Consider the following 27,236-nt stretch of genomic DNA (forward strand, 5'->3'; position numbering starts at 1 on the left):
AGTCATATGTCTGGAAGTGAGTGGTGTAGATCATCGGGAGGTTGCTGCATACCCTGTGTGATATGGGCTGCATGTAGACAGCTGTCAACCAAATGAGGGGCCTCGGCAAATATTGTGAGCAAGTAGCAGCAATAACCGAAGGTCTGAATCAGCGGAGAAATAGTTATATGCAGTGTTATGCCCCGATTCTACAGTCTGGAACCCCTCCGAGCTGCATCCTGTCTATAATCACTATGCCTTCCCCAGTCAATACTCGTCTCCCGGTGGGAAACAAAGACTTTACTAATGCAACTGTTGTCATAATCGGTGCCGGCATATCTGGTATGCCCGACTGCGTAATAGTAAAGGATCAGAACTGACTCTATAGGTTTGTGCATGGCAATCGATTTGATCAAACGCAACAAATGTCACAATTTCGTTATACTTGAGAGAAGTAGCAGTGTTGGTGGAACATGGAACGATAATAAATATCCTGGATGCTGCTGTGATGGTGAGTTTGTCCCTGGAGCCATTCATGTCTTGCCAACTGACATATCTTGTCAACGTCTAGTTTGGAGCTCGCTCTACAGCTACTCATTTGAGCAGAATCCCGATTGGTCCCGGGAATATCCTGGGCAAGAGGAAATTCATGTGAGCTGTACTAGCCCTGGATATATTATAGACGATCGCTGACTCTCGTGAACAGGCCTACTTGATGAGCGTTGCGGAGAAATACGGCCTTTATAAGTATATTCGATTTAATTCCACGGTCGAAGAATCTCGATGGGATGACACTGAATTCAAATGGAAAACCAGTGTGATGGTCTCGGGGGCCAAAGACAGCGAATTCTCCAAATCCTACACTCTGAACTCCGACTTTCTGATTTCGGCCGTTGGCCAACTGAATCTACCTCGTGAACCAGACATTCCAGGACTGGAAGACTACCAAGGAAGAATGATGCACTCTGCCAGATGGGATTGGAGCTATGACATGACAAACAAACGAGTGGCAATCATTGGAAATGGCGAGTCTCACACTCAGCCCTTGTATATCGTCTAGCTGCCACTAACATATCGCTATAGGAGCTACCGCCGCCCAGATCACCCCAGAAGTAGCAAAAGTTGCCTCCCATCTAACAGTATATCAGCGAACCCCAAACTGGGTGATCCCCCGAATGGACGGCCCAGTATCACCCTTCCAAAGAGCGCTATTCAAATATGTCCCACCTCTCCATTGGCGCAAACGCGCCCTGCAAATGGACTTCCGCGAAGCCTTCCACGCAATCATCCGAGACGACAACTCAGATGTTGCCCACATGATTCGGAACATGTGTACCGGGAGTATGAAAGCCCAACTCGCAAGCAAACCTGAGCTATGGGAGAAGTTGACTCCGGACTATGCACCGGGCTGCAAGCGGATCATCATCACCGATGATTACTATCCCACTCTGGCGCGGGACAATGTCGAGTTGGAAACAAGGCAGATTACACATATCACTGAGACAGGGATTGAAGTTGAGGGCTTTGATGAGCAGGAATACGATGTTATCATTCTCGCTACGGGCTTTAGGACGGTGGAATTCATGCATCCGATTCAGATCCATGGTGCTAATGGGCGTTCATTGCAAGATATCTGGAAGGATGGGGCTGAGGCGTATAACGGGGTTACAGTTGAGGATTTGCCGAACTTTGGGATGTTTTATGGTCCTAATACCAATCTTGGTGAGTGTTGACGATCTCTTTCCTGGGAGGAGAGTTTTCGATTCGGATTTCTGACGGGACTTTAGGACATAACTCAATCATTCTAATGATAGAGGCGCAGTCTCGATATTTGAATGGGATGGTTGGGGAAGTGATTCGTGCTCGACACCAGGGTCAAACATTATCTTTGAAGCCAAAGCTAGCAGTACTGAAGAGTTTTAATGAAGAGCTTCAAACTGCTCTGCGAAGTACCAGCTTCGCAGATCCCAATTGCAGCAGTTGGTACAAGAGAGATGACGGTGTCATCACGAACAACTGGTCTGGAACTGTTGTCGACTATCAGGTTAATCTGTCAAAGGTGCAGTGGCAAGATTACGATGTCGACGGTACCGGAAAAAGTGGTGTTGAGCACAAGACTGCTACGAAACTTGGCCGTGTTCGAGAAGAAACTTTACTTGGTAATACTACATTGTTGATGGTAGGTACCGTGAGTGTTCTGTCCGCAGTTGGCTATTTACTCGCTCGATCAAAGCTGGTCAAAGCCCGCTGAAGATGACAACATCATGGAGACCCATTAGCTTTTTTCAAATGTTACTTGCATAGTGGCATAGGGGCTTGAAATTGAGCTAATAGTATGATTTAACATTGGTGTCTGCATGTTTTAACTCGCTGAGATAGCTTGTATTGTTTGCTAGGCTCTATCAACTTTGCCCTTTTTTTCATCCACAGAGAGAAACAATGTCCTCCGGAACATATGGTGTCAGAATACCAATGAGATCCGAAAGAGGAACCCAGTCAAGAATACCATGAATGCTTCTAACAGGTTGTCCACTGTACAAGACTCGGGCATAGAGAGTCTTTCTATCAGTTTCCCAAACCTCGAAAGCAATGTTAGATGCCATCGCAGGCCAGCGTAGAGCCTCGATTCCAAGGGAGCCCAGAATAGGACCAATGTCACCATCATGGATGAAGATATGACTGTAGTCAAGAGAAGACTTTCCGTCCTGAACAGCCTGCAGACGAGAAACAATTTCACCAATGAACAGACCCTCAACAACCTGGATGTACTTGACCACATCCGGATTCGTGCGCCAGTAGTAATTCCACTCCCAGTCACCGGCACGGAAAACCTCCTCGACCATCTCCTCTGTCACACAAGCAGACGAGTTCGAAACACTGCATGGAAGCTCATAGCCATTACAAAGCCGAGCCTGGAAGTTATCCGAGAAATGATCAAAAGTATTCTGCCACGAACTACTTGTCGCGCCGAGCATAGACCCAAGCGTGGAACGCAACTCTGCAGTGACAGTCAGATGCTCTTTCCACTGCGAAGTAGATTGCAGGGAAGAAAGCGTGGAGCTAATACCCGAGCAGGAATAACCCTCATTGACAGTGTCAACGGAAGTAACCATCTGATGCAGTGGCAGGGCACCTGTGTACTCGGGCCACACACCCCGCAAGACCGCACCAGCCGAAGCCTGCGTGAGAGCCGAGTCACTTGATCGGAACCAGACTCGGTTGTTAGGTTTCTTGGGAATCAGACCGAGCTTCTTGCCATAGACGGCCCACAGATCCTTGCCATGCTGGTATCCGTCTTGAATACCACCGATAGTGATCTGGGGGTACTGGCATGTTCCGTTCACGCCAGGCGTGAAGGGGTTGGAGGGGTCTTCGTATGTCTGCGCATACATTGGTACGGGTTGGATGCCGCTTGCGCTGTTAGGACCACCGTAGAGATACGGGCGTACATTATCGCATTCATAGGCTTGATTCTGGGTGTCATTAGCGCTGGAATTTTTTTTTCATGATCATTTTGACTCACTTCTCCCCCGGGCAGAATGTTGTATGGAGAGCGTCTCTGGTGACGCTGCAGATACTCCAAATAAACAAGCTTTCCTTTGGTGGACCCCTTGCTTAAAGCTGCAGGCAGAGCATATTCCTCCGAACGAGGATGCGGCATGGAGCAATAATCATAAGTGCCGTAGGGATCTGCAGTAGCCGGACCATTGGTCGAAGCTGTGTAGATACCGCCATACGTCCCAATAGTACTGTTGCTGATGTATGCAGTATCATTGAGGGTTGGAGGGTAAAAGGTGTCCGCAGGTGTCAGAGCCAGCACCGGGCTGGCTGCAGCAAGCAAAGTGAGACCGCGCATGTTGGACAGAGACTCAGGTAGCAAAGACCAAGTGTCGAGCAGACTCGTGAATATAAAGGCATTGTGCCATGCCACTACTGCCCAGCCGAGCAGAAACACGCTCCACACTCCGAATGCCAGTCGCGACCTGCCAAACAAAGCACGTGGGACTGACAGCTCCATCTGGCAATTTCCAACAGCCGAGTGGCGTCCACTATTGACAGTAGTCAACCATTCAGACACATTGTTGTGAGGGTTGACGTTGAGTTGAGTGATCTCATTCCCCTTGCCGAAATCGCTTGGCATTGCCGGGCCATGTCCAGGGGTTAATAGTTGAGGCATTCCCGCGCTACATCCAACATTTTCGGTTCCAATTCGGTTCCAACAATTAAGCTATGTGGAAAACCTCAGTTGTCATAGCCACGGTGGCCTTGTGCCCGTTAGTCTCTTCTTCATTGGCTGATTTCGCCCTTCAGAAGACGCTCAGCGATGCAACCCCGATATTTGGATCCTATGTCAAAGAGTCGGGCAAAAAGGCCGAATGGATGAAGGCATACCCGGATAACACTTTACTTGTTCACATGAACATCCCCGGTACTCACGATGCCGCAACGTGGAATTATACCCAAGCAACGCAAGATGCTCTGCGAGGGATCACAGACTTGAATCAAGTCACTGTTCCAGTGCCAGAGTCATTCCGCTGTCAAGAGTTGCCATTGATTGATATGCTCAATGAGGGTATTCGAGCCTTTGATCTGCGCTATGCTCTGGACCCAACCAACTCCAGTCTCATCTTCTACCACTCTCAAGCACTGCTCTCGGAGACAGCTACGATGGACGATGTGCTGTTTGGATTTTATAAGTGGCTGGATGATCACCCATCTGAGACAATATTTCTCTCGTTCCAGCATGAGGGCTCGACAGCTCGCTATGCATCCGACGATGCGGCATCGCAGCTGAAGATGTACAACGCTCTGACTTCTTCCGCCGCGCGTCATTATTTTGTTCAGACCAAAGACCAGTTGGGCACATTGGGTGATGCGCGAGGAAAAATTACCTTGATGCGCCGGTTCGATCTGGGCAACCTGCCGGATTCCTACACAGCCGCCCTTCCCGGTCTGCACTTCTCGCCTAGCGCGTGGACCGACAACGGACCGGATATCAGTCTGGTGTACAACTCGAAAAAGAATCTGACCGCGTATATTGAGGACTACTACCAGCCTCTTACGCCGATGGGATCGGATGCGATCGAGAATATCAAGTGGAAGTACAATGCTACCGTGGCAAACATTGACAAGGCCACCACCCAGCATCCAGATAGTCTCTTCTGGAGCTGGGCATCAAGCACAAACCTCGACAATAACCCGCCTGACTGGCCCCGCATCATGGCGCTCGGAAATGGCACCAAGTACACTCCAGATGGTGGGGTTAACCAGCTCCTTCTGTCATATCTGAAAGAACAAAAAGGCAAACGCGTGGGGATTGTGATGTTTGACTTCTTTGACCAACCCTCCACATTGATTGATACATTCTTGGACATTTGAGCGAAAGCTCCCTGTATTGAAACCGCACTGCTGACGACTATACACAATGTTGACACTGTCAATGTCAACACCAACCATCTAGACCATCATATAGAACCAATAAATATGCAAATATCTCACATAAGTTATACAAACCCATCATTAACCCCATCACTGTTCTTCAACCCGCATCAGCCGCGTCTGACGTGGAGATATCTGATTTCCCGCGATTGGCATTACATTACTCCATACAGGCACAGTGGAGACCAACAAAGTTCGGTCACCAAAGACTAGTCGCTTCTTGTTTTTCTTTTTTTTCCCGCGCATTTGCAGAAGGTTAAAGGATCGACATGGGGCTTCATGCGGTGGACCCTCCAACGTGCATGGAGTGGTTGAAGTAGGTACGCCGATGCCATATGCAGGTGTGCTTTTCACCTTATTCGCCCTTTGCAGCTGCTCCGTGTTTCGGGACAGCGAGATCGGAGAGGGACTGAGGCGACATGATGTGCGTCTCGTCATGGCACTCAGTCCACTTGATCCATAGTCGGATTGTTGTAGGGTGGCTATGGAGTATAAATGGGTGCTGGAGTCCCCTGGGTTTTTCGATCCTTTCAAGCTTGTTTCACTTCTTCTTCGGCAATCCTATACTTCAACATGGCTGCCGCTGATATCATCTCATTGACTGATCAGATTAAGCAGGAGGTCTCTTTTGAGTCTTCTACCTCTGGTCATAGTCATGCTCGTCTTCTTCGACTTGTGGACGAACTGAAGCTGGCTATTGAGACTCCCACTGAGACTGTTCTTCGGTTGATCTACCAGGTAATTGCTCTTGTTTTTCCAATCATAATTGGATCTATACTGACCAGCATGTCTATCAAGCCACCAGAGAATGCTGCCTTGCGTACTGTGGTGGACTTGGGTATCTTTCCAATTCTTGTAAAGGACGGACAGAAAAACGGTCTCTCCGCAGCAGATCTCGCTGTGTGCACTGGTGCCGACAAAGGATTAATTGGTATTTTGCTCATTCCCAACGCTGAAAATCTACTCACATAGGACAGTCCGTCTAATGCGAGTCATGACGGCTCTTGGCCTCTGTGCAAGCACCGAGGCAGAAGTATACCGGCCCACCGATAAATCTCTCTCGATGACCCAACCAATCGGCCAGGATGGCATTCCCTGCATGTAAGTATGAAACACGCATTCAACTATCATGACCCACTGACAACATGTAGCTATGATCTGACTGTCCCGACCCTAACGAAACTCCCCGAGTACCTCCGTGAACACAATTACAGTAATCCCGAAGAATACAGTTCATCGCCTATGAAATGGGCTGTGGGCCAAAGTCAATTTGAATGGCTCGCAAAAAACAAGAGACATCAAGCTCTTTTCAATTCATACATGTCCAGTCGACGCGAAGGCAAACCCAATTGGCTCGACGTCTATCCCCTAGAAAGACTAGTCGACGGCACAGCCTCACATCCCGACTCCGTATTCCTCGTGGATATTGGCGGTAACCAAGGCCATGACCTTGGTAGGCTCATGGCTCAACATAGGACCACACCGGGCCGAGTTATTCTACAGGATCTGCCCAAGATTGTCTCAACCGTCAACCGGCCAGGGATTGAGGCAATGGGGTATAGCTTCTTGGACCCACAGCCGATCAAGGGTAAGTCACCCTTTAGCTTGAGTTGATTAAATTGTTTCATACTGACAACCTTGAAGGGGCGCGAGCCTACTACTTCCGAGCCATCTTCCACGACTGGCCCGACCGTATTTGCCACAAGATTCTGTTGAACACTGCTTCTGCAATGGATCCTACCTATTCGCGCATCATTATTGTCGATTTCGTACTGCCTGACACGAATGCACCTCGCATGCAATCTGCCATGGACATCCAAATGATGAGCATTGGTGCCGGCGTCGAAAGATCCAAGCGCCAATGGACGGAGCTTCTAGCCAGTGCTGGTTTGAAGATTAACGGGATTTGGAATACAAGTCCAGGAATGGAATCGATCATCGAAGCTGTTCTAGACGTCGGTGGCCTGGAAGACTCGGAATGATGATGTAGGGGATATACTGTAGTACCGACTAGGGCGTTTTCAGAGGATTACTTTGATTTGGGCTTTTGAATATGAAATTCGATTTCTTGTTATATGTGAAGAAGCTTCCCATTCCGTAACAAAGTATGAATATAAATTCAATACCGAAAATACCATTCTAAATCATGCCATGCGCAATTCAAGTCTCCGAGCCGTGCAGGGACACCGTCAGAGGCGCCGATCCAAGCCCTTCACAGCCCTCGCACACTCCTGAGGGCCCACCACAGTCCACTGCAAAGCTTGTCTGAGCCGGTGCTGATCATCGATCAGATAAGATCGACTGCTGTCACCAATTGGCACTTTTCGCCCGTGTGGAACTGGCCTGTTACCTGTGCGTCTGGGACTGTCACTCGAATTGACCTGCAATGACCCGCGATCGAGGTGGCTGATTCCTTCTGAATGCCAAAATGATCGTCCCGAGTTCCTTTGTCGAGATTCCTTGCTGTGTTTATTGATCGCACAGGACTCGAGCTTTAAGAGAGAAACATGGAGCGTACAAAATGTCCTATGCCAAGATTTCCTGGTGGGTGAATTCGGTATAATCTCATGCGCTGAAACAGGCCCACGTTTCATATGGTAATCATTGATGTTTGTGTCAGATATACGTTATGTAGTTTCTACGCACGTCGGAGCACTAGACGAATTAGGTAGCGCTGTGGGCGATTTTGTGGCTCTTTTCATATCATAAGACCGTCCAAATACAGAATGCCATCTCTCTGTATGACAGCTGAAGATGGAGAGAATTTAGTCTCCGCAGAATCATTCATAGCTTTTAGATCGATCGATTTTCGACCTCAACTATGAGAGACACACTTGCCCGCTGAAGAAACGACCTATTTAGTTGTGATACATGACAAAGCGTGGAAAGTTTCGCCAGATTAGGAAATAAAATAGTAAGGGCCCAAACGCGTCCATCAACATGGATGAGATGAGATAATGTACAATTCAGAGATAAGGCTTGCTAATGTTACATGTTGCAGAGACCAATCGCCCCCATGCAACTGAATTCACAGCTGCATCAACAAAGATTCGACGAAAGTGCGTAGATTGTCCAGCGACACGTCTTCCTTAACGTTCAACCGGCGGCACTGCACCTCGAGGGTCTGCTGTTTCTTCCACCCATTACCAACAACCACGATGACAGGGTATCCAATCAGATCCGCGTCGCCAAGTTTCCATCCCATGCCTTTATCACGATCATCAAGGATGACATCGACAGGTGCCGCGGGGTCAGCGGTGAGGTGATCATATACCTGATCAGCAACACTTTCCATGCCCTTTCCTGGGACCACGACTACCTCGTAGGGAGCAATGACACGCGGCCAGTTGAGTCCCTTGGAGTCTGCGAGTCTGTTCGCAACGGCGGAGATCATGCGCGAGACGCCGATACCATGACATCCCATTTGCATGGGAACGATCTGCTCCTTGGCAGAAGGCTTCGCACCAGATTCGGCTGGTCCCTCGAGAAGAGATGAGTTAACCGACACGTTTGCATTGAGCACTTCGCTGTAGCGTGTTCCGAGGTGGAAGGTGTGTCCTAGCTCGACAGCAGAGTGACTAGTCAACGATCCATGCGCGCATTGTGAGCATTGATCTCCGTCATGGACTCGGACAAGACTGAGCTTGTTCGAGGTGTCTGGGAAACGGTCTAGCTTCGAATACTCAATTTCATCGGCCGTGCAGCTTGCTTGCTCAAGAAGGTCGCTCAGCGGTGGCCGTTGGTATACCCGAACCTGCGAATCATACAGATCCAACACACGTGGTTTGTTTGTGGAAGATTTGTTCTTTTTGACATGGGCTGTCCATTTCTGCAGTGGGTTCTCTACACTGAGGTCGAGGTTAATACCGGCGGCAGTGGCAATGGCCTTTACCGCATGGGAGTTGACATGACGTTCAACAGGCTCCGTGGCGCTATTTTGCATCGAGAACTTAGGGTACCAGCCCCGAACAATAGTGTTGCTGTCGTGAGAAATGGCCATCCACATGCCAGTTGAGACTGTCGATCCACCTTCAACTTCGTTGCCGGTCTGGAAGCCAGGTAACGTGCTCGGTTCCGTCTCTTCGAAGCTATGTGTCTTGCCATCGGCAAGCTCTTCATTGTACACATGGGCACAGTGCGAGCAACTGACCACATCGTCTTCGCCCTTGGGGCTGATGAAATGATATTCATGGCTTAATGAGCCGCCCATATTTCCGGAATCTGCAGCCGCAACCAGATAGGGGATTTTAAGCTCATCAAAAAGTCCCACATAGGCCTGTTTTACGGCGCTGTATGTCTTCAATGCTTCACTCACACTATAATCAAATGTGTAGAGATCTTTCATGATGAACTCCCGCCCGCGGAGTAGGCCTTGTCTCGGCCGAGCTTCATCTCTGTATTTTCGAGCTTGACAGATTAAGAAAGTCAGCATATCCGAAGATCTCAGTCCGGCAAAAATAAGTCTCACAAATCTGATAAACTCGCAATGGCAGGCTCTTGTATGATGTTGTCAGATGCCCAACAAGAGAGGTGATTTCCTCCTCGTGAGTAGGAGCCAGAAGGAACGGGGTATCTTTCCGATCCTTCAGACGAAATAGCTATATGTTTTGTCAGTAGAAGTTCTTTACTCCTATGGAAAGTGGACCTACTTCGGAGCCCTCGCTCAATCTGCCAGACCGTTCCCAAAGTTCCTCGGAGGACAATGAAGAAAGCGAGACCTTAGAGGCGCCTAATGTATATGAGTGACAATTACTGGATGTTATGGTGAAAGACCCTACCAAGGGTGCGCATATGCTTGTCAATTAGGCTTTCCAGCTTGTCCTGGACACGTAACCCCAGAGGAAGCATGTGAAATACCCCAGAGTATGCCTGTTTACAGTCAGCGATGGAGTTCAAAACAGAAAGCACAAAATTACACACCTGTCGAAGAAAACCGCCTCTAACAAGAAGCTCATTTGCATCCTCTTAAGAGATAATTAGCATGTGTTCATCGCAATTGACATCGTAGCTGCAGAAAGCGCACCGTTTTCACCGTCAACAGATTTCTTAGACATTCCACCTGTAGGAATCCAACAATTTGACACACGGCTCCGGCCATCAAACTAAGTCGAGTCAGTATACCAATTTTGTGCTATCCGGACAACATGGAAGGGCGTACGTGAAGATGACATTGCTGAACACGCAGGCTCAACGCCAGTCGGCGCGATGAGACGCGCGCAAGACTGGGTCGCAGCCCAGAAATCATCATGAACCCCTACACGAACAATCCCGAATTGCATAGGAAGCTGAAATGGAAATAGTCGAGCAACTCGAAGTCTCCCTGATGTTTCTTATCGGCCTGGTCCGAGCGCCCGATAAACCCGCCGCAAAAGATTTCTCCGTCCAATTTTCTTTTCTCCAACATCAGTCAATCCCACACCACCACACATCATGGTCAAAGGGAAAGGAAAGCCCTCTTCGGGCGCAAGCGATACTGTGCCCGATGCCAGTGTTTCGGCTCCCGATGCCCAACCTACGATCGTCATGCCAGACGAGAGCGCCTTCGCTGGCCTCCGACAGAAAATCGAACAACGTTTGCAAAAGCAGAACCAGAACTCCGGCAAAGGAAAAGGAAAGGGAAAAGATAACAAGCCCCAAGCGCCCACTGAAGATGCTTCTACAAAGAAAGGAAAGCAATCACCTGCCAAGCCCATCAAAAGCCAAGACGCGCATGGCAAGAAGCGGGATCGCAATGGCGAAGTAATTGCTCGGGAAGAGAAGAAAGGTGGAAAGAATCAACAAGAGAAGCCCAAGGGCTCCAAGAAGAGCAATGATGATGAGACCCTGCGCCAGGAGATCCTCGCTATGGGAGGTACCGAGGAGGACCTCGATCTTCTTGCTGGTGTCGACTCTGAATCCGAGGTCGAAGGCGATGATTTCAAGGGCAAGGGCGGTGACGAAGATCTCCGCAAGCAACTTTCCAGTATGCTGGAGGCTGCTGGCCACGTTGTGCCGGAAGACCTAGAGGATGATGAAGTTGAGGAAGAGAGCGACGAGGACGTTGAAGCTGAGGAAAGCGAGAATGACGCAGAGATCAGTGACCCAGAATCAGATATTGAGGAGACACCTGCCCCGAAAGACAAGGCCGAAATTCCTATCCCCAAAGAATTCGCCAAGCTGGTATGTCATAAACAACCCATCGGCACGAAATTGTGGCTAACTTTTATTATAGAACGTCGTTCCTCGGGCCGATTGGTACAACGCACCTCTTCCTCCCCTTCCCCCGACCACCAAGCAGATGAACGCCCTGCCCCGTCACATGATAGACCGTATCCACGAACTTGGAAACACCCTGCTCCAAGAAGAAAATGAGCAATATGCAGCTGCTCAGAGATCCAATGCTTCTTCGTCCCACAAGTTCTACTCGACCATCATGGCATCTGGTACCCTGAGTGATAAGATTTCTGCCTTGACTCTTAACGTTCAAGAATCGCCCCTTCATAACACTAAGGCATTGGAGAGCCTCATTGCCCTCGGAAAGAAGCGTAGTCGTGCGCAAGCAGTTGAGGTTTTGCGATCCCTGAAGGATATGTTCGCCCAGGGTACTTTACTTCCCGGCGATCGTCGTCTTCGTTCTTTTGCCAACCAGCCTGGTCTCGTTGCTGCTTTCCAGGGTGCTGGTGGTCGCTGGAACGACAAAGACCCTCTTCCCGGTGGCATTCAAAAGAGCCATCTTATTGTCTGGGCCTTTGAGAACATTGTCAAGGATCAGTTCTTCGAGGTTCTCAAGATTCTCGAGATTTGGTGTAACGATGAGATTGAGTTCTCGCGAACCCGCGCTGTCAGTTATGTCTACGAACTTCTCAAGGAGAAGCCCGAACAAGAGTCAAACCTGCTGCGTCTTTTGGTCAACAAACTAGGAGACCCGGGTAAGAAGATTGCTTCTCGTGCATCATACCTTTTGCTGCAGCTGGAGCAGGCACATCCTCTGATGAAGCCGACTATTATCAAGTCCGTCGAAGAAGTGCTGTTCCGTCCCGGCCAGAGTCAACACGCCAAGTACTATGCCATCATTACGCTCAACCAGACCATCCTGAGACAGAAAGAAGAGCAGGTTGCTACTCAACTACTTCACATCTACTTCGGACTTTTCCTCGTCCTTCTGAAGCGTGAGCCTAAGCACGAGGCTAAGGAGGCACCCAAGCCCAAGGGCAAGCACGGAAAGCCTCACCACAAGGGACCTAAGGGCAAGGAAGACCCTACTAAGGGAGCGGCTCAGGACGATGAGATGCGCGAGAAGCTCATCTCTGGTGTCTTGACCGGTGTCAACCGTGCCTATCCTTTCACGGACTCGAACAACGAGCGGTATGTACTTTTTTCCTATTGCCTTGAGCAAGATACTAATATTTTACTAGCATGTCGAAGCACCTTGACACCTTGTTCCGCATCACCCACTCTTCCAACTTCAACACCAGTATCCAGGCTCTGATGCTGATCCAACAGCTCACGGCATCTAACCAGGTCGCTGGCGATCGTTTCTACCGCACTCTGTACGAGTCCTTGCTCGACCCTCGTGTTGCTACATCTTCCAAGCAATCTCTCTACCTCAATCTCCTGTACAAAGCTCTTAAGAATGATCTCAACGTTCGACGAGTCAAGGCATTTGTCAAGCGTATTGTTCAAGTGCTTGGTCTGCATCAACCGGCTTTCATCTGTGGTATCTTCTTCCTGATCCGCGAGCTTGAGAAGACCTTCCCCGGCCTTTCAGCTTTGGTCGACCAGCCTGAGGACAATGAGGACGACGACGAAGAGATCTTCCGTGACGTTCTCGACGAAGATGACGAGCAGCCAGAGCCCACTGCCGTGGAGACCAAGCCCAAGGAATCCACCGTGTACGATCCTCGCAAACGTGACCCCGAGCACAGCAATGCCGACCGAAGCTGTCTCTGGGAATTACTGCCCTACACCACTCACTTCCACCCCTCCGTTTCTCTCAATGCTGCAAACCTCTTGGAGCACAACCCCATGAGCGGCAAGCCCGATCTCACCCTGCACACCCTCACTCACTTCCTCGACCGCTTTGTTTACCGCACACCCAAGGCCTCCGCCGCCTCTCGCGGTGCTTCCATCATGCAGCCCCTTGCTGGTGGTGAAGCCGCCGACCGCTTGGTCGAAGCCGGCAAGCAGGCACAGAACGAAATGCCTCTCAACACCGATGCATTCTGGAAGAAGAAGGCTGCCGACGTTGCCGCCGAAGATGTCTTCTTCCACGAATACTTCACCCGTGTCAACAAAGACAAGGAGAAGGTTCGCGCGAAGAAGGGCAAGGACGTCAACGCCGCCGCCCGCGACGGAGAGGACGATGTCGACGGCGCCAGCGACGACGAAGACGAGATCTGGAAGGCTCTCGTCGACTCCCGGCCCGACCTGGAGGCCGACGGAGACAGCGACGACGACCTGGACATGGACGACCTCGAGTCTGCCTACGGCTCCGACGACGAAGGCGAAGGCGAAGGCGAGGACTCGGACGGCGGTGTCATCTTCAACGACGAGTCCGACGTGCCCTCCGACGAGGAAATGGCCGAGTTCAGCGAACCCGAAGAAGCCGCTCCCGCCCCCAAGACCAAGAAGGGCAAGAAGGCCCAAGAAGAGGACGACGACTCAGACGACTTCGACATGGACGTCTCCGACGACGAAGCCTTTGTTGACAGCGACGAGGATCTTCCCTCGGACATCGAAATCGGCGGAATGGACACGGCTCCCGCAGATGTTCCTGCGCCTGCCGAGTCGGATCGCAAGAAGCGTCGCAAGCTCAAGCAGCTGCCTACTTTCGCTTCTGCGGACGACTATGCTGCCTTGTTGGCCGACGACGACGATGGCATGTAAAAAGCTCGTTCTGTATTTATTTTCCCCCCACCAAAAATTATGTTTTGCATCTGGAGTTGGGCTGTGCGTGCCTTTTCCAATTTCTTTGCTATATATTTTATTTGTTATTCGTTATCTATACATCGCGTATCTACCTCGACACATCTAGTATATTCACTCTGTTGTTGCTCTTATGACGATGCCAGAGTGAGAAATTTCCAGTCCTACAGTATACAATATCATTGCTTCCATCCTACGACAGCTCTTACGTATACTCCCAGTCGGACCTCAAGACTATAATATAGAGCTAGACCTCAGGCCAATGTCAATATCTTCGTAGCCACAGCATTAGCCCACTCCTTCCAAGCACTAGACAGCAGATGAGACAAAAGAAACCCATGCAGCAAGACCATTGCACGGCTCTGGGCGCCAACACATTCAAGCTTTCCAAGACTGCTTCACCCCTGTATATCTACATCTACTAGAGCGAACTCGGCGTAACACCTGCAAGTGATTTCAGAACCCTTAAGCGACTGCACCTTAGTGGATTTGAGAGAGCCAACGGAATACCCAAAGTAGCAGGAGGCATTGAAATAAACTATTTCGCTCCGGTGGCTCAACGCCCTTGCCGAGTGGACCATTTGCCATCGCTGCGGATTAGCACGCAAGAGGGCTAGAACGAGTATGGTATCGTATGGTATTGGTATGCGTGCTTTGGGGGTCTTGCGAATGGTTGAAGCATCAGGCAATGTCTATGTCATTCAGGGCGAATTCCACGGATGCCCTCTGATGGCATCATGAGAGGAGGCAAAGGGCCACCGCATCAACCCATGTCCTCCAGCCCTGGAGGGCTGTCGGGCGCCCCGGCACGGAGCTGACTCAGTACTGAGTCAGCACCAACCGGAGATTCAAGTTGATGCCTGAGGCGTCACAGGGGCATCGTCTCGTATCTGGCCAGGGACCACAGAGACTACAAATTACAAACTACAGACTACAGTATATACTGCCGTTACATATTCCTCGTGAGCCTGTAAGAACCTAGACCGCATACCATCCACACAGTCCATCACAGACATATCATCCCATCAGTGGTCCAAGTTCGAGGATCGGCCCCCACTGCATCCAGCGATAGAGATGATCGAATCAGGGCAAGGGAAAAAGTCTTACACTTGATACTGGAGATTCTCAAATACCAGATACCAGATACCAGAGACCAGAGCATCCATGTTTTCATTGCCCCGTGTGCATGGATTCTAATCCTAGGTCTCGGACAAGGGGGTCTTATTCGTTCGACCGTTGCCGCATGCGGGGCCTGTGGCATGGAGCTGATATGCGGGCGCAACCGACTTGACCCTCGTGGCCCCCTTGCTGCTAATACGAATGAGGTGTGGGAAAAGAGAAAAGCGCAAACTGAAGGGTGGAGAAAAAGAGAGGATAGCGAGGTATCAGAACAGGCAAAAGAAGTGAACTAGGACCCCCGGGGAGAGTCAGGATCCAGCTGCCGTTCCAGGTATCAACAGTCCCTTGGCGTTCAAGTGGCTTGCGCCTCCTGGACGCCCATTGCGGATGTCTCCACGTCATGAACTCAGCATGTGTACTCATCTGCGATCGACAGGTTTTTCTGGCCGGGATTGGTAGTGGAGCAATTGGAAATGACGGTAATTGTTCTACCCCGTATCTCTGCCTTTTTTTCTTTCTGGGATTTTTCTTGTTTTTAGTTGGGTTTCTTGGTTCTCCGAGTCTTTTCTTTACTTATTTCCTCTCTCTGTCTCCCACTCCTAGTGTGGTTCTCATTTTTTTGGAAATACTACCTGAAGTGGTATCCGAGCCCTAATCCGTCCACCACGCCTGTCCGACTGGTGTCACTACAGCGACTTCATCTGGCATTGGAACAAGGTAAATCGTGTTCGCGCATTTCAATAGAAACTCCACTGACACCGTCCCAGAATCCTATTGAATATATCCGAGAGAAATTACATGCATTCGCAGATCACCACCTCTCCTCCTAACTCCACCGAGTTTCGGCAAGCGCGACTCGTTCGCTCCTTAAGTTCAAAATGGCTGGGCCAAATCAATCAACTCCAACACCCGCGGTCGGCTGGGACCATGACCGGGATATCGACCGCAGTCCGGACCTCTCCGATAAGTCGGAGGAGCCTAAGCTGAAGGATTATGATCTGGAGAGCCATGGTCGGCGGCGCAGTTCGGGTCATGTTCATGCGATCGATTCCTCGTCCACGACGGAGAGTGTCGGACGCCAAATTGAGATGGAGTCGGAGAATACTATCAAGTACCGCACGTGTAGTTGGCAAAAGGTGCGTTTGATGCAAACTTGCATTGCAAGGAAATCCAAGAAATCAATGAGCCCTAATTGACTAATAATTGCTTATAGACCGCTGCTCTGCTTTTCTCGGAATACATCTGTCTGGCTATCATGTCCTTCCCCTGGTCTTATTCCATTCTGGGCCTTGTCCCAGGTTTGATTTTGACGGTGGTGATTGCCGGTATTGTTCTGTACACTTCGCTGATTACCTGGTATGGATAAATATCGCAAGATCTGCAACATTGTCGTTTATACTGATACTTTCTTACAGGAGATTCTGTCTGCGACACCCAGAAGTCCGCGATGTGTGTGACATTGGCCAGTACCTATTCTGGGACTCCAAGATCGCCTGGTGGGCCACAGCTGTGATGTTCCTGCTGAATAACACCTTCATCCAAGGTCTACACTGCGTCGTAGGCGCCGAGTACCTCAACACCATGTCGAACGGCGCCGTCTGCACAGTCGTTTTCTCCCTAATCGTGGCGATCATCTCATTCGTCTTCTCCCTCCCCCGAACATTTAGTACGCTATCTAAGGTAGCAACCCTGTCGGCATTCTTCACTTTCATCTCAGTCATTCTTGCCGCCGTCTTCTCTGGTGTTGAGGACCACCCGAAGGGATATACCCCAGCAGACGGCGCCCCAATCTTCTTGGCCCTCCCTCCCAAGGGAACTACCTTCGTCCAAGGCATGAACGCTTTCTTGAACATCAGCTATACATTTATCGGCCAAATCACTCTCCCCAGTTTCATCGCGGAAATGAAAGAACCCCGCGATTTCTGGAAGTCAGTCACCGCAGTCACAATCGCTGAAATCATCGTCTTCAGTCTCGTTGGCTCAATCACCTACGTCTACACAGGAACACAGTATATGACCGCTCCAGCCTTCGGTTCCCTCGGCAATGACTTGTACAAGAAAGTGTCATTCTCATTCATGATCCCAACAATGATCTTCCTAGGCGTTCTGTACGCCTCCGTCTCGGCTCGCTTCATCTTCTTCCGTTTGTTCGAGGGAACCCGTCACAAGGGCAATAACACAGTTGTCGGATGGGCTGCTTGGGCTGGAATCCTTGCTGCATTGTGGGTGATGGCTTGGATTATTGCTGAGGTTATTCCCTTCTTCTCGGACCTATTATCGATCATGAGTTCGCTTTTCGATTCGTTCTTCGGTTTTATTTTCTGGGGCACGGCTTATATTCGTATGCGTGCTGCGGATCACGGGCCGAGGTTCTTCATGGTCAGGGGAATCCGAGGCTGGTTGGGATTCATCTTCAATGTTTTCCTTATTCTTGTTGGGTTCTTCTTCTTAGGACCCGGTACTTATGTGAGTTTGTCGCATTCGCGTCTTGTGAATCGTACCCTGCTAACATCTCTCCTTCCAGGCTTCTGTTATGTCTGTCATAACCAGCTATAAAGAAGGTACCGTTGGTGGTGTCTTCACGTGTGCCAGTAATGCACTTTAAATCACCGCAGGGCGGTACCTTTTCTTTATTCTCTCTGGAGTGTCGTTAGATTTGACTCGACGCATCCGTCTCATTTTTTGCATATTGTTTCGATCTACCGGGGCTTCAACCCTGGGGACTTCATGACTGTGATGACCAAGAAGGTAAGGGGTGGTGAATGTTTGATTTGTGCATGATACCACCTCTTATGATAGCAGAAGGTTCTCTTTTTGGGCGAATCAATCACGCTCTGCGGCTCTGGTGGTATAATGCATTCCAAGCTGTAGAGCTGGTTCGGCAGGGCGCCTGGAGTTGGCTGTTGTACGCCTTTTTATAGTTATTGTATATTTCTCATCCCTGCATTCTCACAGATTGTCTCAATTGAATGTGGGCTATCGGCTTGGAGATTCCTCTGCTCTCCGATTTTGATTTGCCATTGCCGTGGCACTTGTCAGTTATCTTCCGTTCAACTGAGTTACGAATCTGTGTAGTAGGGTTCAAAATACTTTCCCGCCCCCGCCTTTATTTGATCTAATGCACTTCAATTCAAGTGAAAACGAGCTAGAAAAGACATGTCAACCCAGGGTAGATGTGACTATACTATTGACCAGTTAAAATGTCCCAATTCATAAGACAGGGTGGTTCCCGACGACATCAAACTGCCCGCCGCGATACAGCCCATCCCAATCGGGCAACCAGCTGCTCCGGGAACCGCCCTATCAACACGTGACTTTTCCGCTGTGCTTCCCCGAGGGTGGGCTGGGGACTTCTTGCGCGCCATTTCTTTCTCTTTTCTTTCTTCTCTTCAATTCCTCAGCATTGAATCACCATGTCTAGCATCCGTACTCTCAAGCGCGGTGTCGACCTCGTCGCCGCGAGGGCCGCTGCCCTCCACGCTCCCCGCGCCTCTATCGGCTCCACTATGCTGCGGAGGGAGCTCTCCTCCGCGGCCATCGTCCGCCCAACTGCTCCCCGACCATTGAGATCGAAGACTCCAGTTGCAGTTGCAGCTTCACGAGCTGCTAATCAGGCAGTGCGCTATGCCTCCAGCTCCAATGAGTCTCTTAGCAAGACTCAGCTCTATGATCTCCACATCCAGCGCGGGGCGAAGATGGTCCCTTTTGCCGGCTTTGATATGCCCCTCGTGTACTCCGACATGAGCCATGTCGAGAGCCACATGTGGACTCGTGAGAAGGCTAGTCTTTTCGACGTCAGTCACATGTAAGTTGGCCTTTTCCGAGAGAGATTGAACTTGCAATGGCTAATCCATTTTCCGTTGTGTAGGGTGCAGCACCACCTGAGTGGTCCCGGTGCCATTGACTTGTTGAAGAAGATTACACCCTCCTCGGTCGACAAGCTGGCCCCCAACACCTCCACCCTGTCTTGTCTCTTGGAAGATGGCACCGGTGGAATTGTCGACGACTGTGTCATCACCCGCCGCACCGAGGACAAGTTCTACTTCGTGACCAACGCCGGCCGCCGCACCGAGGATCTCGAGTACCTGACCGCCGAGATTGAAGCCTACCGCTCCCAGCACGGCGCCGACAGCATCAAGTGGGACATCCTCGAAGACCGCGCGCTGGTCGCGCTGCAAGGCCCCCTTGCCGCCTCCGTCCTTCAACCACTCATCAACTCAGCCAACGCCTCCGCCGCTGAGACCGACCTGAGCACCCTCTACTTCGGCAACTGCCGCGAGCTGCACCTCACCCTCCCGGACGGCACTCCCACCCCCAACCCCCTCCTCATCTCCCGCACGGGCTACACCGGCGAAGACGGCTTCGAGATCTCGATCCCAACAACCGGAGCCCCCCAGCTTGCCGAACAAGTCACCGAGCTCCTTCTTTCAGACAACAGCAAGTCCCGCCTAGCCGGTCTCGCCGCGCGTGACTCCCTCCGTCTGGAAGCCGGCATGTGTCTCTACGGTCACGACATCACCACGGCCCAGACACCCCCCGCCGCAGCTCTAGGCTGGATTGTCGGCCGTGATCGCCGTGACGCGGAAACAGCAACCTTCAACGGTGCCTCTAAGATCCTCGCCCAGATCGCCAGCCCGAAGAGCATCCCCCAGCGCCGCGTCGGTCTTACCGTCGAGAAGGGTCCCCCGGCCCGCGAGGGTGCTATCATCGTTGACATCGCCGACCCCGCCAACCCTGTTGAAGTCGGTATCGTCACTTCTGGTCTTCCTAGCCCTTCGCTTGGAGGTGCCAACATTGCTATGGTGTACGTCAACACTGGGTATCACAAGAAGGGTACCGAGCTTGGTGTTAAGGTCCGTAACAAGGTCCGCAAGGCCAAGGTTGTTGGTATGCCTTGGATTGAGAGCAAGTTCCACCGCCCTCAGTAGATGATTGGCTACGAGAGGGTATCTTGTGCTTTGTTTGTATTGGTTTGATTTTGATCCTGATATTAGGGGTCATGCGAAGACTAGCGCGTTGATGATTTTAACATTTCCTCCTTGTATATACGTTTTCCCCCTTTTTACGACCGTGGAGCTTAACCTCCCAAAAGACTTATTGATTTCGCACTATTTCATTTCATGTAGACTTGTAATGTAGTGAATTAGAATTGCCGTGGTTGATATGGGGGTTTCCCGATTAGGGCTAAATACCCAGCAGCATCAAAAGCCCTGGTCCTATTGATTTTACACACTCAGTCAACGGCATCGAACTAAATAATATAATAACTGGCGACAGCCAGTTCTCGCAACCCTAGCCAATCTCAAACCCCAAAACCCTTCCTCCCATGTCCACCCCCAAGGACACGACCATGCCTCTCAAAATGTAAATGCTTCCCAGAATCACCAACCTCCGAACCACCAAACAACCCATCCTCAACCACCCCCTCCCACCTCCTAACAGTCTCACCAACAACTCGATCCTCCCCCTGAACTGCAGGAGCCAAAGAAGGCGGCAAATCGCCCACCTTAGTCCCCCAACCCCCCTCCTCCGCCCCAAGAACAAGCACCAACTCCCTCCCTTCCGTGAAAAAGTCATGCCCAACCCAATTCCTCGTATAATCAACCCCATCAAGGGTAGCACTCTGAATAAACCCACTCCCACCCATGCCCCCACTCCCACTCGTCCCATTAACAGTATTAAACGCAGCCCAATTCACAACCTTAACCGTCGCCGTCTTCCCAGAAACCGGACTCACAATACTAACAGCCTCGAAGAATGGCACCGTGAGCAGATATACGCTCTGTCCAGGATTCGGGAATAGACCCATCATGGCCATTGCGACGAAGGAGCCCATTGCGCCGGAGTCGTCGTTGCCGGGGAGTCCGGCTGGAATGGGCGAGAAGTAGTCTGGGATGTAGGTTCGGACGCGCGAGGTTGACTTTGCGGGGCGGCCTGCGTAGTGGTATTGGAAGACTGTTAGGAAGGCTGGCTCGTTGCCTATGTATGTTATGTTTTTGTCGTGGAGGTAGTCGAGGCGGTTTGTGAAGGATTGGGGTCCGCCGAGGGTTGTGATTAGGGTTGACATGTCGTGCGGGACGAAGCTGGATGAGTTGTTAGGGTTTGGGGGTACTGGGATTGGGAGAGGGTTGGAAGGGATTGGTTGGTGTTCTTACAATTGATATTCCCAGATACTCGATTCAAAGGTCTCGCCAGCTGTGTTCTGCAATGAACATGCATGGTTACTTGTGTCGATGTTCGAGCATTCAAGCGGATCTTGATAGCCCCATGTCCCATTTGGATATTTTGGCTGGAAGAACCCCGTAAAGCCGGTGTCATTGCCTTTCCAGAGGGACTTCTGGTCCTTTTTAAAGAGGTTTTGCCAGTTGCGAGATCGCTTCTCGTACTTCTCTGCGTCGGCTGTCTTGTTCAGACTGCGTGCCATCTGGGCAATGGCGAAGTCATTGTATGCGTACTCGAGTGTGCGAGAGATACTGCGGGTCATTGTGCCAAATCCTTCATAGTCGAAGTCCTCTACTGGAATGTAGTGGAGATTCTTCCAGCTGCGTAACCCACCGCGGCCTTCGCTTGACCAGTCGTATGGTTCTTCTTCGGCGTCTTTTTGGACGGCTGCGTAGCCGGCTTCCCAGTCTATTCCGTCGCGGAGACCTTTCAGGTAGACGTCTGCTAGGATGTTGTCTGCATTTGAGCCGCCTTGGGTGAATCCTATATGTGCCTCGTTAGCTTGTACGCTTAATTTTGATGAGCTTGGGTGATTACCTTTGCAAAGAGACATACGACAGTCTGGTAGCCAGCCTAGATGACGCTGCGTATCGATCAGTGAACGGACCATTTTGATTACAGCGTTAGGATCGAAGATAGTCAAGAATGGAATTTGGGATCTGAATGAGTCCCATAGACTTAAATTATTATTAGCATGCTGTATGTAACATTAATAAGAGGTCGACTTGCCAGTAAAAGCTGTCGAAATAGGGCTCTGTACTAGACCAGAGCACATTCTCTCCAGTGTAATCCTGGGGGTTGACCATCGTGCGATATACGCCACTGAAGAAGTTTGTGAGAACCGAGTTATCAATTCCAGTCCGGGACACGCGAATGGGACGCATTTTCTCAGTCCACTGATCAATGGCTGTCTGGTGAGTGGAATTGAAGTTGAAATCCTTAATCTCAGACTCGGCATGCGAGCAAGCCTGCTGCGTGCTCACGAAGCTGACTCCAACTCGAGCTAGAATGGTATTATCTGGAGCTGTTTGGAAGCGGATGAATCCACCGCCCTGTTATCCATATGTCAGTCATCATCATGGTGGTAAGACTATATGCAGCTTACCGGAAGAGGATAACCATTAATAGACCTCGAAATCGTCAAATCATGAACATCAGCACTCGCGCGAGAATTGACAAAGATGCCACTATCCCGCTTCGAAGCCGGACTTTCAAAGTCCGCACAGAAGTGTAGCACGTAAGAACCACTTCCAAAACTAGGCGCAAATCGCGCATTGCCAGTCATTCGACCAGTAGATTCATTGACAGAAATACTCGCATTATCCTGCCTCGAATCCGACAAATCGGTAAGGTCAAGCAGGACTAACGGACTGCTTCCATTCGGAAACTGGAATCGGAACAAAGATGTATGCTGCGCAGCAGTCATATCAACACGAACCCCAGACGCAAGCTCAATAGCAAAATATCCCGGATGCGCCTGCACCGTATCGGGCTTGTACTTGACCTTGCGCTGCTTTTTAGGATACACACATCCATTCACATCATCGTCGGCACATTTTGCGTATGGGAACAGCGGGAAGTTTCCCAGCGAGGGACTGCCTCCAGTGCCCGAGTCATGCATGCTTGAGAATCCGGTCACATTGCCGCCTTCGAAGGCGAAGCCGCCTTGGTTGCTTTCTGAGTCTGTGTCCGCCACAGCTTTCGCCATGCCGTATGGCAATGTAGCGCCTGGAAAGACATTTCCTGTATAGATGCAGTGGTCAGAATTGGATTACATGCACCCGCGTAGTGTTTAAGCTTACCTCCGTTGGCAGTGCCGATCAAGGGGTCGACATATTGTAGGACATCGTAGTCCTCCACTGGAGAAGAGTCCGTCGCGCTGACCAAGATATGGCTGCTAGCGAGGGCTAGTGACAGTAAAAGCTGATATTGTGGCATGGTCACCACGTCGAATAAATTGGAAGACTGGGTCGCGTGCTGGGAAGAATAGTTTGGGGTTTAATTTGTTGCTGATCCCCTTTCATCCCTGCATCCCAGGGTGTGCTTGCCTCGCATGCCAGTACTTCCCCTGTCGATCCCCGCATTCCGATCTGCATGGTTGACTGGCATTTGTCTACCAAGTTGAAGGGTGGTGCAGACAGTGCAGAATTACAGGAAGTGGATGGTTGGACCGGGCTGGGATGGTTGGACCGGGCTGGGATGGTTGGACAGGGTTGGAGATGTGATTGAGAAACTGACCATGACAAGCACATTAAGTGCCAAGAACGAGATTGTTATGTGATATTGCCCTCGTTCTTGGAGTTTGTAGATTTGTCAATCAGAAATGGTTGTTCTCAAACTATATTTCTTGATGGCTTGAACTACGAGGGGTTCCTCATCTTGGCTTAGGGCTAATTGCACTGAACATTGTCGTTCTGTATACCACGAGATGCGCCGACTTGCACTCTTAGAAAACAAAATTCTATAAACCATGATAACAGGATTACTCCAAGCTTTTATGACAAATTATCCAAAACTTACTGTGTGAGTCGAATTAATTCATAGTGGGATTGTGCCACATCGCACTATGTCTATGTAAGGACTGTGAGACATGGTATGAGAATCCAATGAGCTCAAAGCAATAAACCCTGTATTTCGCAGTCATAGTATAGAGCATCGGATCCATTCCAGTGGGTTGAGCCTCTGGTCAATAGCCAGTACACAGTACAGTATACCATTCAATGCCACATGGAACAACAATGAAAACACCAGAAGCTCGCAGGGATGGATGATCTTTACAGGTAGATCAAAGCATAAATTTAGTCTACTTCCAAATTGGTCTAACTAGTGCCTCAACATTTATCCTTTTGTTCGGTGATCGTAGCGCAGAATTTTGAACCCCGAAATCCGACGGTGAGTCCGAGGGTGGAATGCAATGGATAAATTATGAATAACCTGGATATCTTGTGAGCTAGGCCAAAGCTGTTCCAGTGTCTTTCTATTGGACTGTATTGATTTTTGACTGAAGCCCCATCTAATCCACAGCATGAATCTAGAACTCGAGTGTGGAACTATATGTCTGCCTATGGGTGCGGGTCGATGCAAAGGGCACTGTGCTGTACATGATGGTAACGTTATATAGTTATATAGAGAAGTTGAGGGATAATCATCCAAGATAGACAATCACATAATCTATACTATACCTCCAATATCTCAATATCTGCAATATCTCCACTATCCAACCCTTCATCCGGGGTACATATTTAGTGTAGAATCAGTTACCTAGAGCTATTTTAGGCAATTCTGCACTACCCTTACGACCAAGAGCAAAAACGTGCCAGATAAGACAGAAAATCAAGCATCCGTGGCGTCTTCGCGAACAAAAATCCCAAGATGCAAATCGCTGACCTGCGAACTCCGAAGTCGAGATGCCGAGGTCTCTCGCACTCTCCACTCTCAACTCTCAACACTTCGCCTCTCTGATTTTTCCTGTGGTTTCGGGCTTTCGCCATGTTTCGTCCTTTCTCTTCTTCCCTTCGTTCCATTCACACTTTCCACACTTCTCCCCGACTGCTCATCCAGCGAGCCTATCCACATTCTTTGCCCGGTTCCCCGAAGCCTCACCTCCGCGCCCATTCAACAGGTAAGACATCTCCTACACCGCATCGTTCAACCCTAACGCACTACAGAAACAACCCAGGTCGTTCCTCCACCTTCACCCACTCCAGCCAAGCCCTCGCGTTTCCGTCGCTTCGCCGGCTTCACCACAATCGCAGTTTTCGCATTTACATTCGGCGTCATCTACCAAACCCAACGCACCGTATCGCGCCTCATGTCCGTCACAATCCCCACCAACGAGGAGACTCTCTCCCTCTACACCCCGGAGGACGCGACAGCGGAGGAAATCGAGACCACTCTCCGCACCCACCCCGTCGCCGAGTCCCTACGCGCTAACCCGGAATTCACCGAGGCGCGCCCACACCTCAAGATCCCCGAGGCCCTGCGCGCCCGCAGCCTGACCGGCGGCACCCTACGCGGACCGAACAAGATCGTCGTGCCACCCCTGGTCTTCAGCGAGCGCGATGGCAAGAGCATGGTCTCGTTGATGTACCTCGGCTCCGATGTCTGCGGGCACCCGGGTATTGTGCACGGCGGTCTGCTCGCGACGATTTTGGACGAGGGACTGGCGAATTGCTGTTTCCCCGCTTTGCCTAACAAGGTGGCTGTTACGGCCAATTTGAACATTGATTACCGGGCTCCGGCTATGGCGAATAACTATGTTGCTCTCCGGGCAGAGACTGTCAAGGTTGAGGGCCGCAAGGCTTGGGTTGAGGGTCGCATTGAGACTCTTCCCAGCGATGGCAAGGATCCTATTGTGTTGGTTGAAGCCAAGGCTTTGTTTATTGAGCCCAAGCAAGCTGCTGTAAGTGCATCTCTGAAATTTTCATTCTCTTGGATTTTTTCCCCTGGATTGGGTTGCTAATTCGCCACAGGCATTGTCGAGTCTTTACAAGGTGGCGTGAAATTGCTGTTCCTGGTTCCTGGCGTTGGGAGTTATAGATGTACATAGAGAATACAAGGATATACTACTGTCTCTGCATACAAATGTCCAGATCTCATCTCGAAATCTCGAAATCTAGATCGCGAGTCAGCTGATTTTATACAATTGCGCCATCCTTGACCGCCAAGATCTGCGAGCCCCGCGGATCCTCATTTCTTACGCGGCCCTGCCCCTCGTCATTGCTCTTCCTTCTTTCTTTCTTTCTTTCTTCATACAATTCTTCACAAAATGTCGACGTATGTTCCAAATCCAATCGCAATTCCATTGACTCAACTAATCATTCAAAAGCAACATCACCTTCCACGCCAGCGCCCTCACCCGCAATGAGCGCACCGAGCTGCGCAAGCAGAAAGGCCTCACAATCTGGCTGACTGGCCTCTCCGCCTCAGGCAAGTCCACCCTGGCCGTGGAACTCGAGCATCAGCTCGTCCGCGACCACGGCGTGCACGCCTACCGTCTGGACGGTGACAACATCCGCTTCGGACTGAACAAGGACCTGGGCTTCAGCGAAGCAGACCGCAACGAGAACATCCGCCGCATTGCCGAGGTGGCCAAGCTGTTCGCCGACTCCAACTCCATCGCCATCACCTCGTTCATCTCGCCCTACCGCAAAGACCGTGACACTGCCCGTCAGCTGCACGAGGTCGCCACTCCCGGCGAGGAGACCGGCTTGCCTTTCGTTGAGGTCTACGTGGATGTGCCTGTCGAGGTTGCTGAGCAGCGGGATCCTAAGGGTCTTTACAAGAAGGCCCGTGAGGGTGTCATCAAGGAGTTCACTGGTATCTCGGCTCCTTATGAGGCTCCTGCCAACCCTGAGGTTCACGTCAAGAACTATGAGCTTCCCGTCCAGGACGCTGTGAAGCAGATTATTGATTACCTTGTCTCCAAGGATTATCTGCCCAAGAAGAACTAAGCGAGTCCGGTTCGGATGTTGGCTACTGTATATAGAATATGCTAGATTAAAAGATGTCTTGTACAGCGGATTAGGTTTGGGTTTTGTTTCTGTTTTCGCTTCTTGATTCCCCCCGACTTG

The 27,236-nt window shown here is 50.5% G+C and overlaps 10 protein-coding genes across 10 annotated transcripts; 7 read left to right on the top strand and 3 right to left on the bottom strand.

Moving 5' to 3' along the window:
* Nucleotides 1–92: 92 nt before the first annotated feature.
* N7511_004740 (flavin-containing monooxygenase) lies at nt 93–2,230 on the top strand (the record flags this gene model as incomplete). Its single annotated transcript, XM_057127165.1, has 3 exons — nt 93–141; nt 1,063–1,701; nt 1,767–2,230. 3 exons carry the CDS (start codon nt 93–95, stop codon nt 2,228–2,230), a joined length of 1,152 nt encoding a protein of 383 aa, XP_056986055.1.
* Nucleotides 2,231–2,399: 169 nt separating this feature from the next.
* N7511_004741 (histidine phosphatase family protein) lies at nt 2,400–4,120 on the bottom strand (the record flags this gene model as incomplete). The annotated part of the gene is made up of 2 exons (XM_057127166.1): nt 2,400–3,452; nt 3,503–4,120. The coding sequence occupies 2 exons, from the start codon at nt 4,118–4,120 to the stop codon at nt 2,400–2,402; spliced, it is 1,671 nt and encodes a 556-aa protein (XP_056986056.1).
* Nucleotides 4,121–4,209: 89 nt separating this feature from the next.
* On the top strand, nt 4,210–5,358 carry N7511_004742 (phosphatidylinositol-specific phospholipase C; the record flags this gene model as incomplete). Its single annotated transcript, XM_057127167.1, has 1 exon — nt 4,210–5,358. One exon carries the CDS (start codon nt 4,210–4,212, stop codon nt 5,356–5,358), a length of 1,149 nt encoding a protein of 382 aa, XP_056986057.1.
* Nucleotides 5,359–5,991: 633 nt separating this feature from the next.
* On the top strand, nt 5,992–7,400 carry N7511_004743 (uncharacterized protein; the record flags this gene model as incomplete). Its single annotated transcript, XM_057127168.1, has 4 exons — nt 5,992–6,349; nt 6,396–6,519; nt 6,570–7,006; nt 7,063–7,400. 4 exons carry the CDS (start codon nt 5,992–5,994, stop codon nt 7,398–7,400), a joined length of 1,257 nt encoding a protein of 418 aa, XP_056986058.1.
* A 1,046-nt stretch (nt 7,401–8,446) lies between these two features.
* Nucleotides 8,447–10,663, bottom strand: N7511_004744 (putative proline--tRNA ligase AIM10; the record flags this gene model as incomplete). The annotated part of the gene is made up of 7 exons (XM_057127169.1): nt 8,447–9,825; nt 9,887–10,016; nt 10,068–10,147; nt 10,197–10,287; nt 10,339–10,382; nt 10,442–10,520; nt 10,577–10,663. 7 exons carry the CDS (start codon nt 10,661–10,663, stop codon nt 8,447–8,449), a joined length of 1,890 nt encoding a protein of 629 aa, XP_056986059.1.
* Nucleotides 10,664–10,848: 185 nt separating this feature from the next.
* On the top strand, nt 10,849–14,283 carry N7511_004745 (RNA-binding ribosome biosynthesis protein MAK21; the record flags this gene model as incomplete). The annotated part of the gene is made up of 3 exons (XM_057127170.1): nt 10,849–11,577; nt 11,630–12,762; nt 12,813–14,283. 3 exons carry the CDS (start codon nt 10,849–10,851, stop codon nt 14,281–14,283), a joined length of 3,333 nt encoding a protein of 1,110 aa, XP_056986060.1.
* A 2,036-nt stretch (nt 14,284–16,319) lies between these two features.
* On the top strand, nt 16,320–18,046 carry N7511_004746 (putative neutral amino acid permease; the record flags this gene model as incomplete). Its single annotated transcript, XM_057127171.1, has 4 exons — nt 16,320–16,577; nt 16,655–16,797; nt 16,857–17,907; nt 17,966–18,046. The coding sequence occupies 4 exons, from the start codon at nt 16,320–16,322 to the stop codon at nt 18,044–18,046; spliced, it is 1,533 nt and encodes a 510-aa protein (XP_056986061.1).
* An 808-nt stretch (nt 18,047–18,854) lies between these two features.
* N7511_004747 (glycine decarboxylase subunit T) lies at nt 18,855–20,369 on the top strand (the record flags this gene model as incomplete). Its single annotated transcript, XM_057127172.1, has 2 exons — nt 18,855–19,246; nt 19,310–20,369. 2 exons carry the CDS (start codon nt 18,855–18,857, stop codon nt 20,367–20,369), a joined length of 1,452 nt encoding a protein of 483 aa, XP_056986062.1.
* Nucleotides 20,370–20,743: 374 nt separating this feature from the next.
* Nucleotides 20,744–23,601, bottom strand: N7511_004748 (glycoside hydrolase family 92 protein; the record flags this gene model as incomplete). Its single annotated transcript, XM_057127173.1, has 5 exons — nt 20,744–21,524; nt 21,597–22,340; nt 22,429–22,715; nt 22,769–23,406; nt 23,466–23,601. The coding sequence occupies 5 exons, from the start codon at nt 23,599–23,601 to the stop codon at nt 20,744–20,746; spliced, it is 2,586 nt and encodes an 861-aa protein (XP_056986063.1).
* Nucleotides 23,602–25,152: 1,551 nt separating this feature from the next.
* N7511_004749 (adenylyl-sulfate kinase) lies at nt 25,153–27,116 on the top strand (the record flags this gene model as incomplete). Its single annotated transcript, XM_057127174.1, has 3 exons — nt 25,153–25,285; nt 25,332–26,040; nt 26,492–27,116. 3 exons carry the CDS (start codon nt 25,153–25,155, stop codon nt 27,114–27,116), a joined length of 1,467 nt encoding a protein of 488 aa, XP_056986064.1.
* Between the last annotated feature and the right edge of the window lie 120 nt (nt 27,117–27,236).

Source organism: Penicillium nucicola, assembly GCF_028828085.1.
Source record: "Penicillium nucicola strain IBT 29836 chromosome Unknown utg000003l, whole genome shotgun sequence".
Classification (NCBI taxonomy): Eukaryota; Fungi; Ascomycota; class Eurotiomycetes; order Eurotiales; family Aspergillaceae; genus Penicillium; species Penicillium nucicola.